The sequence below is a fragment of the Danio rerio genome, chromosome 2 (assembly GCF_052040795.2).
Source record: "Danio rerio strain M-AB ecotype USA chromosome 2, GRCz13ab, whole genome shotgun sequence".
Taxonomy (NCBI): domain Eukaryota; kingdom Metazoa; phylum Chordata; class Actinopteri; order Cypriniformes; family Danionidae; genus Danio; species Danio rerio.
Window position 1 is genome coordinate 8524700 of NC_141022.1, and position 13858 is coordinate 8538557.

The 13858-nt window shown below is 46.2% G+C and overlaps 2 protein-coding genes and 1 long non-coding RNA gene across 8 annotated transcripts in view; 1 reads left to right on the forward strand and 2 right to left on the reverse strand.

Moving 5' to 3' along the window:
• kcnmb3 (potassium calcium-activated channel subfamily M regulatory beta subunit 3) overlaps positions 1-2333 on the reverse strand; it is a 38685-nt gene extending 36352 nt beyond the window's left edge. The window contains exon 1 of the transcript XR_015478231.1: positions 2196-2333. The gene's annotated coding sequence lies outside the window, so the exon portion shown is untranslated. The remainder of the gene's footprint in view (positions 1-2195) is intronic.
• Positions 1-4599, forward strand: part of mfsd8l2 (major facilitator superfamily domain containing 8-like 2) — a 24007-nt gene extending 19408 nt beyond the window's left edge. For all 6 annotated transcript variants that reach the window (XM_087240452.1, XM_087240455.1, XM_087240453.1 and 3 more), the window contains 2 exons: positions 2216-2325; positions 4237-4599. In XM_087240452.1, the coding sequence (XP_087096578.1) occupies positions 2216-2296 (81 nt within the window). In that variant the 3' untranslated portion in view covers positions 2297-2325; positions 4237-4599. The remainder of the gene's footprint in view (positions 1-2215; positions 2326-4236) is intronic.
• On the reverse strand, positions 4238-13533 carry LOC147846202 (uncharacterized). Its single transcript, XR_015478241.1, has 3 exons — positions 12217-13533; positions 5436-6173; positions 4238-5382 (listed from the first exon to the last, which is right to left on the reverse strand). It is a non-coding gene; the product is annotated as an uncharacterized LOC147846202 (long non-coding RNA).
• Positions 13534-13858: the final 325 nt, after the last annotated feature.

Consider the following 13858-nt stretch of genomic DNA (forward strand, 5'->3'; position numbering starts at 1 on the left):
TTACAAATACAAGCGCAGCCGTTTAAAGCTCATTTGTGGTGAATGATGTCAGAATTTACCGGTATTTTGGAATGGATGTATGAATGCTCTTTTCCGGAAAATTTCCGTAACGTCCTCGCTTGTGTGAACAGCGCTTTTTTGAATATACCGGTAAAGTCGTTCCGGAAATTTTCCAGATATTTACCGGTATCACTGTGTGAAAGGGGCTATTGTCATGCTATGCTGTAATCCAGTGGTTCCCCACCTTTTTTTGCCTGAGACCTTCTTTTACCTTGGAAAATATTGTGAGGCCCCCTCCACATTTAATGATATTACCGCTTATAAAAGTTTGCAGTCATGATGACAAAAAAATGTTGTTTTCAAACAAATGATATGTTCATTACTATATCTAGATATGTTTATGCACAAATAATAGCCTAATGTAAAATATAAAGCAAAACATTAGTAGGCCATTTGTAACTGAAAAGCATAAGCCTTTGGCCTTTAAATTGGCCCTATTTGAAATTCAATAACAAAAACATCAGTATTCACACTGGAAAAAACTATATAGGCCATTACAATTTAATACTTGCATGTTATTTGTTATGATGAGGGAAGGTGTTTAATAGGTTGCTAGACGACCATTTACAGTTTACTCAGAGGATGACAAGCTGAAAAGCATTGCTGTCGCTCTGATACAAGTTTTATTTGTGGAGAAAAGTACAAAGCACTGTAGTGTTGGTGTGTTCTGTGTTTGTCTGAGAAAACTAATCTAACTAAAATGTGAATATTCCATACAAGCTGAAGCTGATCAGTCAATTCTTGTCATGTGACTTGCGGTTTGTTCGCAGCCCGGAGGTTCATTGGTGCGATGGCGTCACGCCACTTGTTTGTGCAAACTGCGCACCTCCATTGGAAACAACAAACTTGTGCAAACTCTAGAAATATGCGATATGCCCCTATAGACCGCCATCATTTGTGATCTCCATTAGTTGATCTTGCACAGACATGCTTAATTTACCTGATTTGTTGACAAATGCATTCCTTGGCAGTTCCTTCACTTGGCCTTTTCCCCTTGGCAAAGAAACTTTCCAAGGATGTCTGTTTCCCACTTATTTTGATTGTTAAATTTGGGCGCTAAAGTGACCGAGATGTAAGTGACAGAACTTGGTGATTTATCAAAATAAAAGACTTTTCAAAATAAAAGATCTTTCAGACTTTACCCTACTGAAAAAAACCTGCTTAAACCAGCCTAGGCTGGTTGTCTGGTTTTGGCTGGTCAACCAGTCTTGTTTTGGAGGGTTGTTGGCCACTTCCAGGCTGGTTTCCAGCCATTTCCAGCCTGGTCTTAGCTGGTCAGGCTGGGAGATGACCTGTTAAAACCAGCTTGACCAGCCTAGCCAGGCAGGGAGCCCAGCCAAAACCAGCTATGTCCAGCTTAAACCAGGCTGGTTAACCTAATTAACCCAGTTAAGCCTTTAAATGTCACTTTAAGCTGGATAGAAGTGTCTTGAAAAATATCTAATAAAATATTATTTACTGTCATCAAAGCAAAGATAAAACAAAATACGTTATTAGAAATGAGTTATTAAAAGTATTATGTTTAGAAATGTGTCGAAAAAAATCAGAAACAGAAATTTGGGGAAAAATAACAGGGGGCTATAATAATAATAATTCTGACTGTAAGTGCAATCCTTCTTTTTTACATTCTATATATGAAATATTGGCAAACATATCATTAAATCTGAATAAAAACATTGCAAATGTGGCTTACATCTGTGTATAGAAGTGATGCCATGCTGCTTTTCAGTAAATGTTGAGCCTTACTGCCATGTGATCGGAGGACAATCTCATGGACTGCAGGCTTTAAATTAGATGAAATGCTCAGGAACCACAAAAAACATGGGCATAATCTAAAGGATAATGTGAGCAAAAGGATTATTAGTATTGTAAACGTGCAAAAAAGAAATATAGAAAAACCTATCAACAGGCTTGCAATTTTTATGTAAAAAAGTTTTCTATTTGTATAATAATAATAAAAAAACACATTATATAAAAAAAACTTAAATAAAGTTTCATTATTTAACAAATGTCTGCTATAACACAACATGTTAAGTTTGTGTTAGCATTTTAGTACACAGTCAGTTATTATGTATGCAGTATGTACACTTTGTTTTGATTTGCATGTAAAATGATTCTGTAACACTGAGACTTACGGTTGACTTGCTCTGGTCAGATCATGATGGTGTTGTCCTATGAGAAGCTGGTGGAGCCGCCCAGGGTGGAGCACGCACAGGATTCAGAGAATGGAGGATAAACAGCATCTTTCATTCAACAGGGAACCAGGTCAGACACTGAAAATAAGGACATGTAATGTATTTTTGCATGACTCGAGAATTGGAGAAAAAATCATCTTGATGTCAACTCATGGCTCAAACAATATTATTTATAGTATTGATTATAATTAGTAATTAATAATTAATTAGTAATATATAGAATCGATTCTATTTAAGTAATGGAAATTTAGTAAAACATTGTGCAAATGAGGAAAACTAATTTTAACTTGTACTTAAATTGCAAAAGACCATGAAATAAGTGGGATAATCAATGGCTTGCTGATTTTAAATGCACTCGCTCGCGCATCAGGTGGCTTTTCACTTCCACGTCATGCATTTAAAATACTTTAACGCACAGCAAACTGCTTATTATCTCTTATGATTTGACCCTCCTCACAAACACAAAAATAAATTAATAAATTTCTTGTCACCTTAGTTCCTTTATTAATCTGGGGTTGCCACCGTGGAATGAACCGCCAGCTTATACAGCATATGTTTTATGCAGGGATGCAGGGAAACAACCATACACACTTTTACACACCCAAACACTACGGACAATTTAGCTTATTCAGTTCACCTATACTGCATGTCTTTGGGCTGTGGGGGAAACCAGAGCATCCGGAGGAAACGCAAACGCAGGAAGAACATGCAAACTCCACACAGAAATGCCAACTAACCCAGTTTAGGCTCGAACTAGCAACCTTCTTTCTGTGAGGCGGCAGCACTACCTACTGCGCCACTGTGTCGCTAAGCGTATAACTAATCATTTAATTAAAAATGAGACTAAAAATAAACATGTGTTGTACAAATTATGTTAAATTTCTACATTTAGCATCATCAGCAACAGTAGTGGGAACAGTGAATTTTTCACAGTACTGAATATTTTACAATTAATTTTTATTTAGCTGATTATTTCTTCATTTTAATTTTCAATAAAATTACATGTTCTAAGTTTTGTTTTTTTACAAGCGAAAGTTTCTTGCAGTACTGTTTTTGTAATAAATGGAAAGCAAATTAGATGTCTCCTCCCTTTTTTGGTGGATCAGAAAAATGGTCCAACCCGTGACTAAAATGCCACAATGTGATCCCAGCTGTGAGATTTGTGTTCAGTTACACCACTAGTATTTATATTTAGTTAACCACACCAAGATTACCGAGGCTTGTCAATGCATATATGACATTTCATAAGGGTCTAAATAGAAATAACAATATGTCGGCTATTTTCGTTTATCATAAATGTTTACCAATGTAATATGAAATTACATATAAAGATGTATTTACATTTCCCAGTGTTGGGTTGCAGCTGGAAGGGCATCCTCTGCATAAAACATATGCTGGATAAGTTGGCGGTTCATTCCGCTGTGGCGACCCAAGATTAATAAAGAGACTAAGGTGAAAAAGAAATACTCTTCAGATACAATTCATATACATGTATGCGTCCGCTTCAGTTTTCTCTTGTTTTATATTAGTAATTCTTTCATAAGTAGGCCTGATATTTTTAAAAGCATACCGAAGTGTACCTCTTCGCAAGAATTTTAAAAATAGACCCATCATGGCATTATGAATTCCACCTATAAAGAGAAAAACTCACTGCGTTCATTAGCATTTCCACTGTGTACAGTCTGGATTAGCGTGACTGTGACATAATGTCATTTGAAAACAGACCGAAATTCCTGTCATAACTTTTATTTTGTGTGAGCCAACTGAATTAATCTAATTCAGACTCCTGCTACGCAGCTTTAAGCCACAATAATGAAACAAATAAAGAGCAAAATGTGGAGCTGAGTGCTAAAAGTGGGCCACTGAATGAGAAATGCTATTATCCGCAAGCGACAGTCAACAACACATTCTCTCTGCGGCACGACAAAAAAAGGCTGTCATTGGTTAAATGAATCTATCTGTGTGATTTTTGATATTTCAGCACAGAGCAGGAGCCCCTCTTCTCTGCGGTGTGTCTGCCAAAGTTTAGCGCTCGTGTGGGGCTGTGCAGAGCAGATGCTGGAGCAGTGGGAGAGCAGAGACCCTGCCAGAGCTAGCAGACCGCGAACAGCGAGACAACACACACATGCACACACACACACAAACCATTTGGAATAAACATAGCCTTCATTCTCAAATATTTCGATTATTTTTTTTGCCCATTTTTTTTATTGTTACCCCTCATCATTTGTGAATTAATTGTTAATTATAGTGTATTTACTGAGTGACACTTTTAATGTAAATGTCATATGATTGGAGGGTCCCCTGATACAGTATGTATTTTTTAATAAATAAACACATGATGGCGCTATTGTCACTTATTGAGATCCACACACTGAACAACTGCAGGACTTTCTGTCTTTGTATGTGTGTGTGTGCGTGTGTGTGTGCGCTCGAGAGAGAGAGAGAGAGAGAGAGAGAGAGAGAGAGAGAGAGAGAGAGAGAGAGAGAGAAAATGATAAAGGGAAAGACACTGAGTTTCTCGAAAACAAATGATTCATGCAATTATTCTACACAGATCATTGGTCATTTCTTTGGATATTTACTCATCTTAAGAAGGAAATTGAATATTTATGTCTCCTCTGGTGCACGCAATATGCTTTTTGTAGATTGTTTTGAAATAGTATTACTGTAAACTCATTAAAATCTGTGTTTACCACATACAAGAGCTTTAAATTAATGAATCAACACTGACATCATTGTGCCGTATTGTCATTCAGTTAAGCTGCTTTCGCTGAGGTGTCCTTATATAACCCGTTCTTCAATTCTTTAATGTTAGAAATAGCTACATTATCGTTGATATTTTATTCATGCATCTTAAATATTTTACTGCCATTTTGGATTGTTGTTATGATGGGCCATTTCTGCTGAGTTCAGTGACGTTTCATCTGTAGCAAGGTATCCAGCAAACTGTTCCTCCATTAATGGGCATTTAATGTGTAACCTAGATGTCTAACTGCTATTTGCATAATATTACAAATAATATAGTTAACAAGTAAACAATTTCCTGCTGAAAAAACAGCTAAGACCTGCCAGCCGGACCAGCTAAGATCAGCCTGACCAGCTAAAACCACCCAAAATCAGCCAGCTGGACCAGCTAAGTCCACCCTGACCGACTAAAACCACCCAAGATCAGCCAGCCTGACCAGCTGAAACCACCCAAGATCAGCCAGCCTGACCAGCTGAAACCACCCAAGATCAGCCAGCCTGACCAGCTGAAACCACCCAAGACCATCCTGACAAGCTAAAACTAGTTAAAACCAGCCTGACCAACTAAAACCACCTAAGATCCGCCTGTCTGACCAACTAAGTCCAGCCTGACCAGCTAAAACCACCTAAGATCAGCCAGCTTGATCAGCTAAAACCAACTAAGACCAGCCTGGCAAGCTAAAACCAGCCTGAACCAACTAAGACCAGCTAAAAAGTGGCCAAAACCCCTTTAAAACCAGCTTGACCTGCTAAAACCAGCTAAGACCAGCTTGACCAGCTAAAATCAGCGAAGACCAAACTGACCAACTAAGACCAGCTAAAAAGCGGCCAAAACCAGCCTGACCAGCTAGGACCAGCTTTGCCAGCTAAGACCAGCTTGACCAGTTAAACCAACTAAGACCAACCTGACCAACTAAGACCAGCTAAAAGTTGGGCAAAACCCCCTCTAAAACCAGCCTGACAAACCAGCTAAGACCAGCCTGGGAAACCAGCTAAAACCAGCTTGAGTGACCACACTGTAAAACCCAACAGTCAACTTTGCCAAATGAAATGAGTGTAGTTAACTCAAAATTGACTGAAAGTTAATTCTACTCATTTGAAAAGAGTTTTGAACTCAGTGTTGAAGGTATTAAATACCTTATTACTTCAACTTAAATGGAATAAGTTCCCCTTCGGGGGGAACTTCAGCACTATAAGTGGATTTGATTGTAAAATCCACGCATTGGGAGGTTCGGTTCAGAAGCTACTCGTCTGAAAGAGTATTGAACGGGCCAATTAAGAATGAATTGGCAGCGCAAGCCTGCGCAGGTGAGCGGCATAAGCAATCAACTGAGTATATAAGCTCACCTGGCGCCAGCAGACACTATCCTTTTCGCTTCAGAGACTTTCTGATCGAGTCGATGAGGGTTCCTCCTGCTGTGACCAGCGATTCTGAGCGAACGAGAGCATTCTCCCGGTCCAGAGTGTGTACACGCAGTGGCAGACGGTCGAGCTGGGTTTCTCCCTTGCCTGGCGTTCTTTGGGTCCGGTCCTCCAGAGCGGTGCGTATAAAGTTGCAAACTTCACAGAAAGAGCAACACAGTCGTGCAGCACGTCCTTATCAGGACGCCGCTCCGACTGTGCGTTTCTGGATGCGGTGGTTTCCTGTCCTCGGATGATGGGCGCGGGCACTGCGTTACATGTCTGGGGGTCCAGCATGTTAATGCGCTGCTCGCGGGCAGTTCATGTCGTCATTGCGGTGCCATGACTGTTGCGCAAGATCGCGGTTAGCCTTTGCAAAAGGGCGAACCACCCCAGTTGTCCCCTGCTCTGCAGCGGGCACTCGGGCAGATCTGAGGGTTTCAGCGAGAGATAATCCGTCGCCCACGGGCCCGCGGACCTCCCGCTCCTCTAAGCGCTCCATCCAAGCTTCGGGCAGGGGAAGCGATCCGTCTAACAGATGGTAGCCCTTACGCCCGATGACACCGGAGACCAGATGTCCACCGCGGCATCGGAGGGTGGGCTTTCATTGTCCGATGATGATCCAGACCCGCTCGCCCCCTTCGGGCTGGTGAGCGCTGTCACTACGGATCCTGAAACGGACATGTTAGCCGTGCTTTCCCGGGCTGCTTCGGCCGTGGGTTGGAGATGGTTTATCCCCCAGCTCCGCGGCCGGACCGACTAGAGGGGCGTTCCCTTCTTCCCGGAGGTGCACAGTAGGCTCACGCGGTCTTGTAAAGCACTTTTTTCTGCTCGTGCTGCGTGTTCCTCCACCCTAACCACTCTTGACGGTGAAACAGCCAGGGGGTATGTGGCGATTCCTCAGGTTGAGTGCGCGATGGCGGTAAATCCGCGCGGCGCCTCTTCTTGGCGGGTTCGCCTCGTCTCCCATCCAAAGCCTGTAAGTTATCTACCTCCCTCGGAGCTAGAGCTTACATAGCTGCGGGCCAGGCTGCTTCCGCCTTGCATGCGATAGCCACCTACCAGCGCTACCAAGCGCAGGCGCTGGCCGAGCTGCACGAGGGTGGGTCCAACCCAGGCTTACGAGCTTCGCACCGCCGCCGACTTAGCTCTTCGGACTACTGAGTCCGCTGCGTGTGCGTTGGGGAGGACGATGTCCACATTAGTGGTCCAGGAGCGCCACCCCTGGCTGATATGCGCAAAGTCGACAAAGTCCGCTTTCTTGACTTCCCCATATCCCCAGCCAGGTTCGGCGACACTGTCTGTGAATTCACCCAGGAATTCAAGGCGGTGAGAGAGCAGTTGGTGGGTGATGTCTTATCGGCGGTCCGTAGCCCGCTCCGCCCGCCGTGCCATTCATACCTGCTCCTCGCCGAAGGCGCCCGCCTACGAGAGCTGCTCCGCCCCCGCACACGCCTTCGGCGAAGCGAGCGCGTCGGGCACCTCGGAAGCAGGCAGCCCCCCTGCCCAGAACGCCGCTAAGTCCGGCAACGGACCGCGAAGCGCCCCTGGGACAGGCCATCTGGAGAAGAGGGAACTTGCTCTTTCCCCGCTGGAGGGCGGGGCCCCATTTCCAACGGCACTTTTTACTGCCATGAAAACATTATGAAAGGGCACTTTTCACTTCCCCAGATGTGACAGCCCGAAATCTGCCAGTCTGGGACGCTATGCTTTCTAGCTTGCAGATTCGGTGCGTTTCGCCAGTGGCTCACGAGCGCTGGGAGGACGGTCTCCTTTCTCCCACCCCTCGAGCCTCCCCTCCGGAGCTCGGGTTTGGAGTGAGAGCAAATATCTCACCTCCAGCTTTTCCGTGGGACCCGCGAGCTTCCCGGATCAGCACACCCACTCCGCGCTGCCCCACTGCTGGTACGTCAGCGATTGTAGCGATGAGTCCATTAGCGAGAGCTCTGCCTGCCTGGTTAGCGCGGGCCAGCTCTTCGCGGTGGCTCATACGCACAATCAGACTCGGCTATGCGATTCAGTTCGCGAAACGGCCCCCCAAGTCACGGGTGTGTATTCACCAGGGTCAGCCCCCTGTCCGCCCCTGTCTTGCGAGAGGAGATTGCTGTCCTCCTGGCGAAGGATGCAATCGAGCCGCTCCCTCCAGCCGAGATGGAGAGCGGGTTTTACAGCCCACGCTTCATCGTGCCCAAAAAGAGCGGTGGATTACGGCCAATCCTAGATCTGCGCGTTTTGAACCGCTGCCTGCACAAGCTGCCGTTCAGAATGCTCACGCAGAAGCGCATCATCCGGTGCGTTCGTCCTCTGGGTTGGTCTGCAGCATTAGACCTGATGGACGCGTATTTCCATGTCTCCACTCTTCCTCGCCACCGACAGTTTCTGCGGTTTGCGTTTGAAGGTCGAGCTTGGCAATACAAAGCCCTCCCCTTCGGGCTCTCTCTGTCTCCGCGGGTCCTCACCAAGCCCGCGGAGGGTGCCTCAGCGCCCCTTCGGCTCGCGGGCATCTGCATACTCAATTTCTTACGACTGGCTGAATTTGCCCTCTCTTTGATTATGCACAGAGTTGATTATGCACAGAGACAAAGTGCTCTGGCACTTCCACCTGTGGGGGTTTCAGGTCAACCGAGAAAAGAGCAAACTCGCCCCCGTGCAGAGGATCTCTTCTCTCGGGCTGGAGCTGGACTCGGTCACCATGGCAGCGCGCCTCTCCGGAGAGCGCGCTCAGCTGATGCTGTACTGTCTGAGAGAGCTCGACAGTAAAACAGTGGTCCCACTGAAACTATTTCAGAGGCTCCTGGGGCATATGGCATCCGCAGCCGCTTCATGCCGCTCGGATTATTCTATATGAGACCACTTCAGCACTGGCTTCACGATCGAGTCCCCAGACGCGCATGGCACGCGCGCGCACACCGAGTCTCTGTTACTGTGCTGTGTCGCCGCGCCCTCAGCCCTTGGAGCGACCCCTCGTTCCTACAGGCCTGGGTGTCTCTAGAACAGGCGTCCAGTCTTGTTGTCGTTTCAGCAGACGCTTCCAACACGGGCTGGGGGGCTGTGCGTTGCGGGCATGCGGCTGCGGACCTGTGGAAAGGTACCCAGTTGCATTGGCATATCGCTTGGAGCTGTTGGCAGTGTTCCTCGCTCTCCACCGTTTTTTTCCGGTGCTGGAGCGGCAACACGTGCTGGTCAGGACGGACAGTACGGCGGCGGTGGCGTATATCAGCCGTATAGGGGGTATGCGCTCTCGCCGCATGTCTCAGCTCGCCCGCCGTCTGCTCCTCTGGAGTCATCCGCGGCTGAAATCGCTGCACGCCATTCATATTCAGGCAAGCTCAACCGTGCAGCCGATGCGCTCTCACGGCAGCCTTGCGTCCTGGAGCATGGAGACTCCACCCCGAGTCTGTTCAGCTGATATGGGCGCGATTCGGGGAAGCCCAGATCGATCTGTTGCTTCCCCCGAGATCGCTCATTGCCAGTTGTTCTTTCCCTGACCGAGCGCTCTCGGCACGGATGCACTGGCTTACAGCTGGCCTCGGGGCACGCGCAATACGCGTTTCCCCCAGTGAGCCTGCTCGCGCAGTTACTGTGCATGGTCAGGGAGGACGAGGAACAGGTTGCTGGTTGCGCCCCTCTGGCTCAACCGGACCTGGATGTCAGAGCTCTCCCTCGCGATAGCCCTCCCCTGGCAGTCCCTTCGAGAGAGCACCTACTCTCTCAGGGACAGGGCACCACCTGGCACCCTCGCCGATCTTTGGAGATTTTAGACGCGAGGAAGACTTAGGTAACCTCCGATTGCGGTGGCTAATACCGTCACTCGGGCTAGAGCCCCCTCCCCGAGCGCGCCTATGCCCTGACGTGAAGTCTATTCACTGAATGGTGTGTCTCTCGCTGAGAAGACCCCCGTAATTTGCCAGATCAGCGTTGTGCTTTCTTTACGCCGAGAGAAGCTGGAGAGCAGGCTGTCGCCCTCCACACTCAAGGTTACGTGGCTGCCATCTCCGCTCTCATAACGCGGTGGCTGGCAGCACCGTGGGAACGCATAACCTCATCATCCGGTTCCTCAGGGGCGTTAAGCGAATTAATCCACCCCGCCCCCTCTCATGCCCTCTTAGGATCTCGCCCTCGCTACACAAGCCGCGTCAGATCCCTTCGATCCTCGACTCAGTATCTTTCTGTCCCTGAAGACAGCTCTGCTGGTCGCGTTGATATCGATTAGAGGGTCGGGGACCCGGAGGCATTTTTCGGTCAGTGACTCGTGCCTGTAATTGGGCTGGCTTCTCTCACGTATGAGACCCCGCCCGCGATATGTGCCCAAGGTTCCTACCACTCCGTTTTAATACGAGGTAGTGAGCCTGCAAGCGCTGCCCTCGGAGGAGGCAGACCCAGCCCTTATTTATTGTCCAGTTCGCGTTTTGCGTATTATCCGGAACGCACTCAGAGTTTAGATCATCTGAGCAGCTCTTCGTCTGTTATAGCGGTCGGCAGCAGGGAAGTGCCGTACCGAAATAAGTTCCCACTAGATTGTGGATGCCTTCTTTCACTATCAGAGCCGAGATGAGCCGCGTCCCCCGAGAGCGCGTGCGCACTCCACTCGGAGCTTCGCATCCTCTCGAGCGCACGCACGCGGCGCCCCTCTAACAGACATCTGTAGAGCTGCGGGCTGGGTGACACCCAACACATTTGCAAGGTTTTACAATCTGCGAGTGGAGCCGGTTTCCTCAAGGGTATTAGGTAACCCTTGGTGATTGAGGAAACAATTCGGTAGGGTGTTGAAACACGCTTGCTGCGTCATTTTCCCTAACACGGAGATACGTGCGCCTTTTTATCTGTCAGTAAAGTTCCCCGTCAGGTGAGCCCTGCAGATTCCTCCGTGGCCCCCAGCACTGACTCAGCGGAGGAGTCACTTGCTGGCCCACTACGTTGTAGGTCTGCCCGCTGGTCAGCCCGCGTTTTGGGTAAAGGTGCCTGCTATGCGTGGTCCCCACTAGGCGATCCCATATGCTTATTCAGCCACGGTTAAGTCCCCCCCCTGGGCGGACCCGTGTCTTCCCTCCCCGCTAACCACTCCTTTGCTATGCGTACTCCCCCTTTTTAGGGCTAGTCCATATGTAAATTCTGCCATCTATCCCCCCTTGGGTAACGGATGGCCTCCGCAGCGTCCTCCCTATCGGGATTGCACGCTTCCCAACGTACTGTCGTATTTTCCTAGAATTATCTAGATGCTCACGACTTCCCAAAAAATATATATAAATCCGTAAAACTTCTGTTGAAGTAGGATAAATTAGGGCCAGGGACACGTTGGAGGACCGCGCCCCCCATGATGTGGGTGCGTCACGCTTGCTTGACTATCTCCTCATCGGGGGTGTTGGTAAGGTGCAGTCATTATGGCGCTTTCAATGGGCTCCCAATGCGTGGATTTTACAATCAAATCCACTTATAGTGCTGAAGTTCCCCCCGAAGGGGAACGTTCGAGGTTACTAAAGTAACCCTTCGTTCCCCGAGGAGGGGAACGGAAGCACTATACTCCGTCGCCATAATGACTGTCCCTTAGCTGTTGAAAGTCTCTTCAGCTTAAAAAGGATAGTGTCTGCTGGCGCCAGGTGAGCTTATATACTCAGTTGATTGCTTATGCCGCTCACCTGCGCAGGCTTGCGCTGCCAATTCATTCTTAATTGGCCCGTTCAATACTCTTTCAGACGAGTAGCTTCTGAACCGAACCTCCCAATGCGTGGATTTTACAATCAAATCCACTTATAGTGCTTCCGTTCCCCTCCTCGGGGAACGAAGGGTTACTTTAGTAACCTCGAACGTTCACAGTACACTTATAGATTAGATTTTTTTTTACTCAAATGGTTTGTTCACTGGTTTAAGCTGTTTTATTTCAGTAGGGCTAATGCATGCTAATAGAAGCTAATGGTAATAGAAACTGTTTGACAACAAACATTCTACAAAATAACCAACCATACCCCACCATTAACAATCTCATGTTATACCAAACATAAAGTATAGCCTACTTTTTACATATAAAAATATGGTTCATTAAATGTATTTTAATAATATGTTGTTCTTATTAGTATTATTAAGAATCACACTTTTTATAATACTTCTTTGTGTCAGGGTTCTTTATTTCCCGCCTTTTTGTTTTTCAAATGTGTAACAGTCAAGCACCTCGTTACTGATTTTCTAGAGCTCCACCATTCAATCAAACAGATCAACTCTCTCTGTCAACTCTCTCTCATCAGGTAAATGATTTAATTCTTACAATGTCTTTACATTTTAGCTTTGAAGATGACTACTTTTCAATCACTCACATATTTAGTATTTTCTTTTTTGATTTCATTGATTACAGTTACAAAAAAATAAAAATAATAAAATTTAGAAGATGCTATTTGAAGCTACCCAGCAGGCACAGGGCGTCAACATGACGTCAGATTGATGTTGTACCCAACGTCATTGGACTTTGCATTTTGAGTAGAAATGAAAATTGGGTTGACGTCAGAACCCAACATCAGGGCGACGTCCAAATCCAACACCGGACAAACATTATATTTTGGTTATTTTCCAATGCAACCTAAAAACAACAAAATATCAATTTCTAATGATGTAACAGATTGACAATGCGTGGATGTTACCAATAAAACGCCAATTAGATGTTGGATGTAGATTGCCATACCTGACAAATAAATGTTTAAATTAAATTAAATTGACGTCAATATGACGTTGGTTAAAGATGTTGGCTTGACGTTGCATTTTGGACGTTGGACTTTCAAACAAAACCTAAAATCAACAAAATATCAATGTAATTTCACGTCGTTATTGGATGTCAAATAACATTTTCTTTAGACCTAAATCTACAACCAAGACTCATTCTAAAAACATACATTTCTGCAGACCGCGAAATACATCCCAGGATGTATGTTTTTTTGCAGTTTTTGTTGTCTCGAATCCACGAGAGGTTGCTGTGTATGCTTTTTGAGATCTCAAATTTCTCTCGCGAATGCTATTTGTCGCTGCTGTTCTCGCGTAAATCCACCGGAGGCCGCTGTATTTGACTGTTTGACTGACTGAATGACTGACTGAACGATCGAATGCACCCTCCTTCTTCCCTAAACCCAACCAACTTTATTGACTGACCCACCCACCCACTTCCCTAAACCAAACCAACAGTTTTCAAAAGAAATCCAGAAAAAGAAAAGCCCTCGTCTGATTTCTACCACGTCTTTAGATTTTACCACATTCTCAGCCTGGTATACTTGTTTATTTTATTTTTTGGATTCTGTTTTTGTTTTACCTGCTTTCTTGTTTTACCGTTCTTCACTGGATTCGAACCCATCGTCATGGTCTATATTGTAAATCTAATATTAACGTCTTCTGATGTTGCGTGTCTGCTGGGTAAACACTGATTTTTATGGTTGCTTGTAATTGAACAGATCACCCTAAACCTGCAATGATTATCC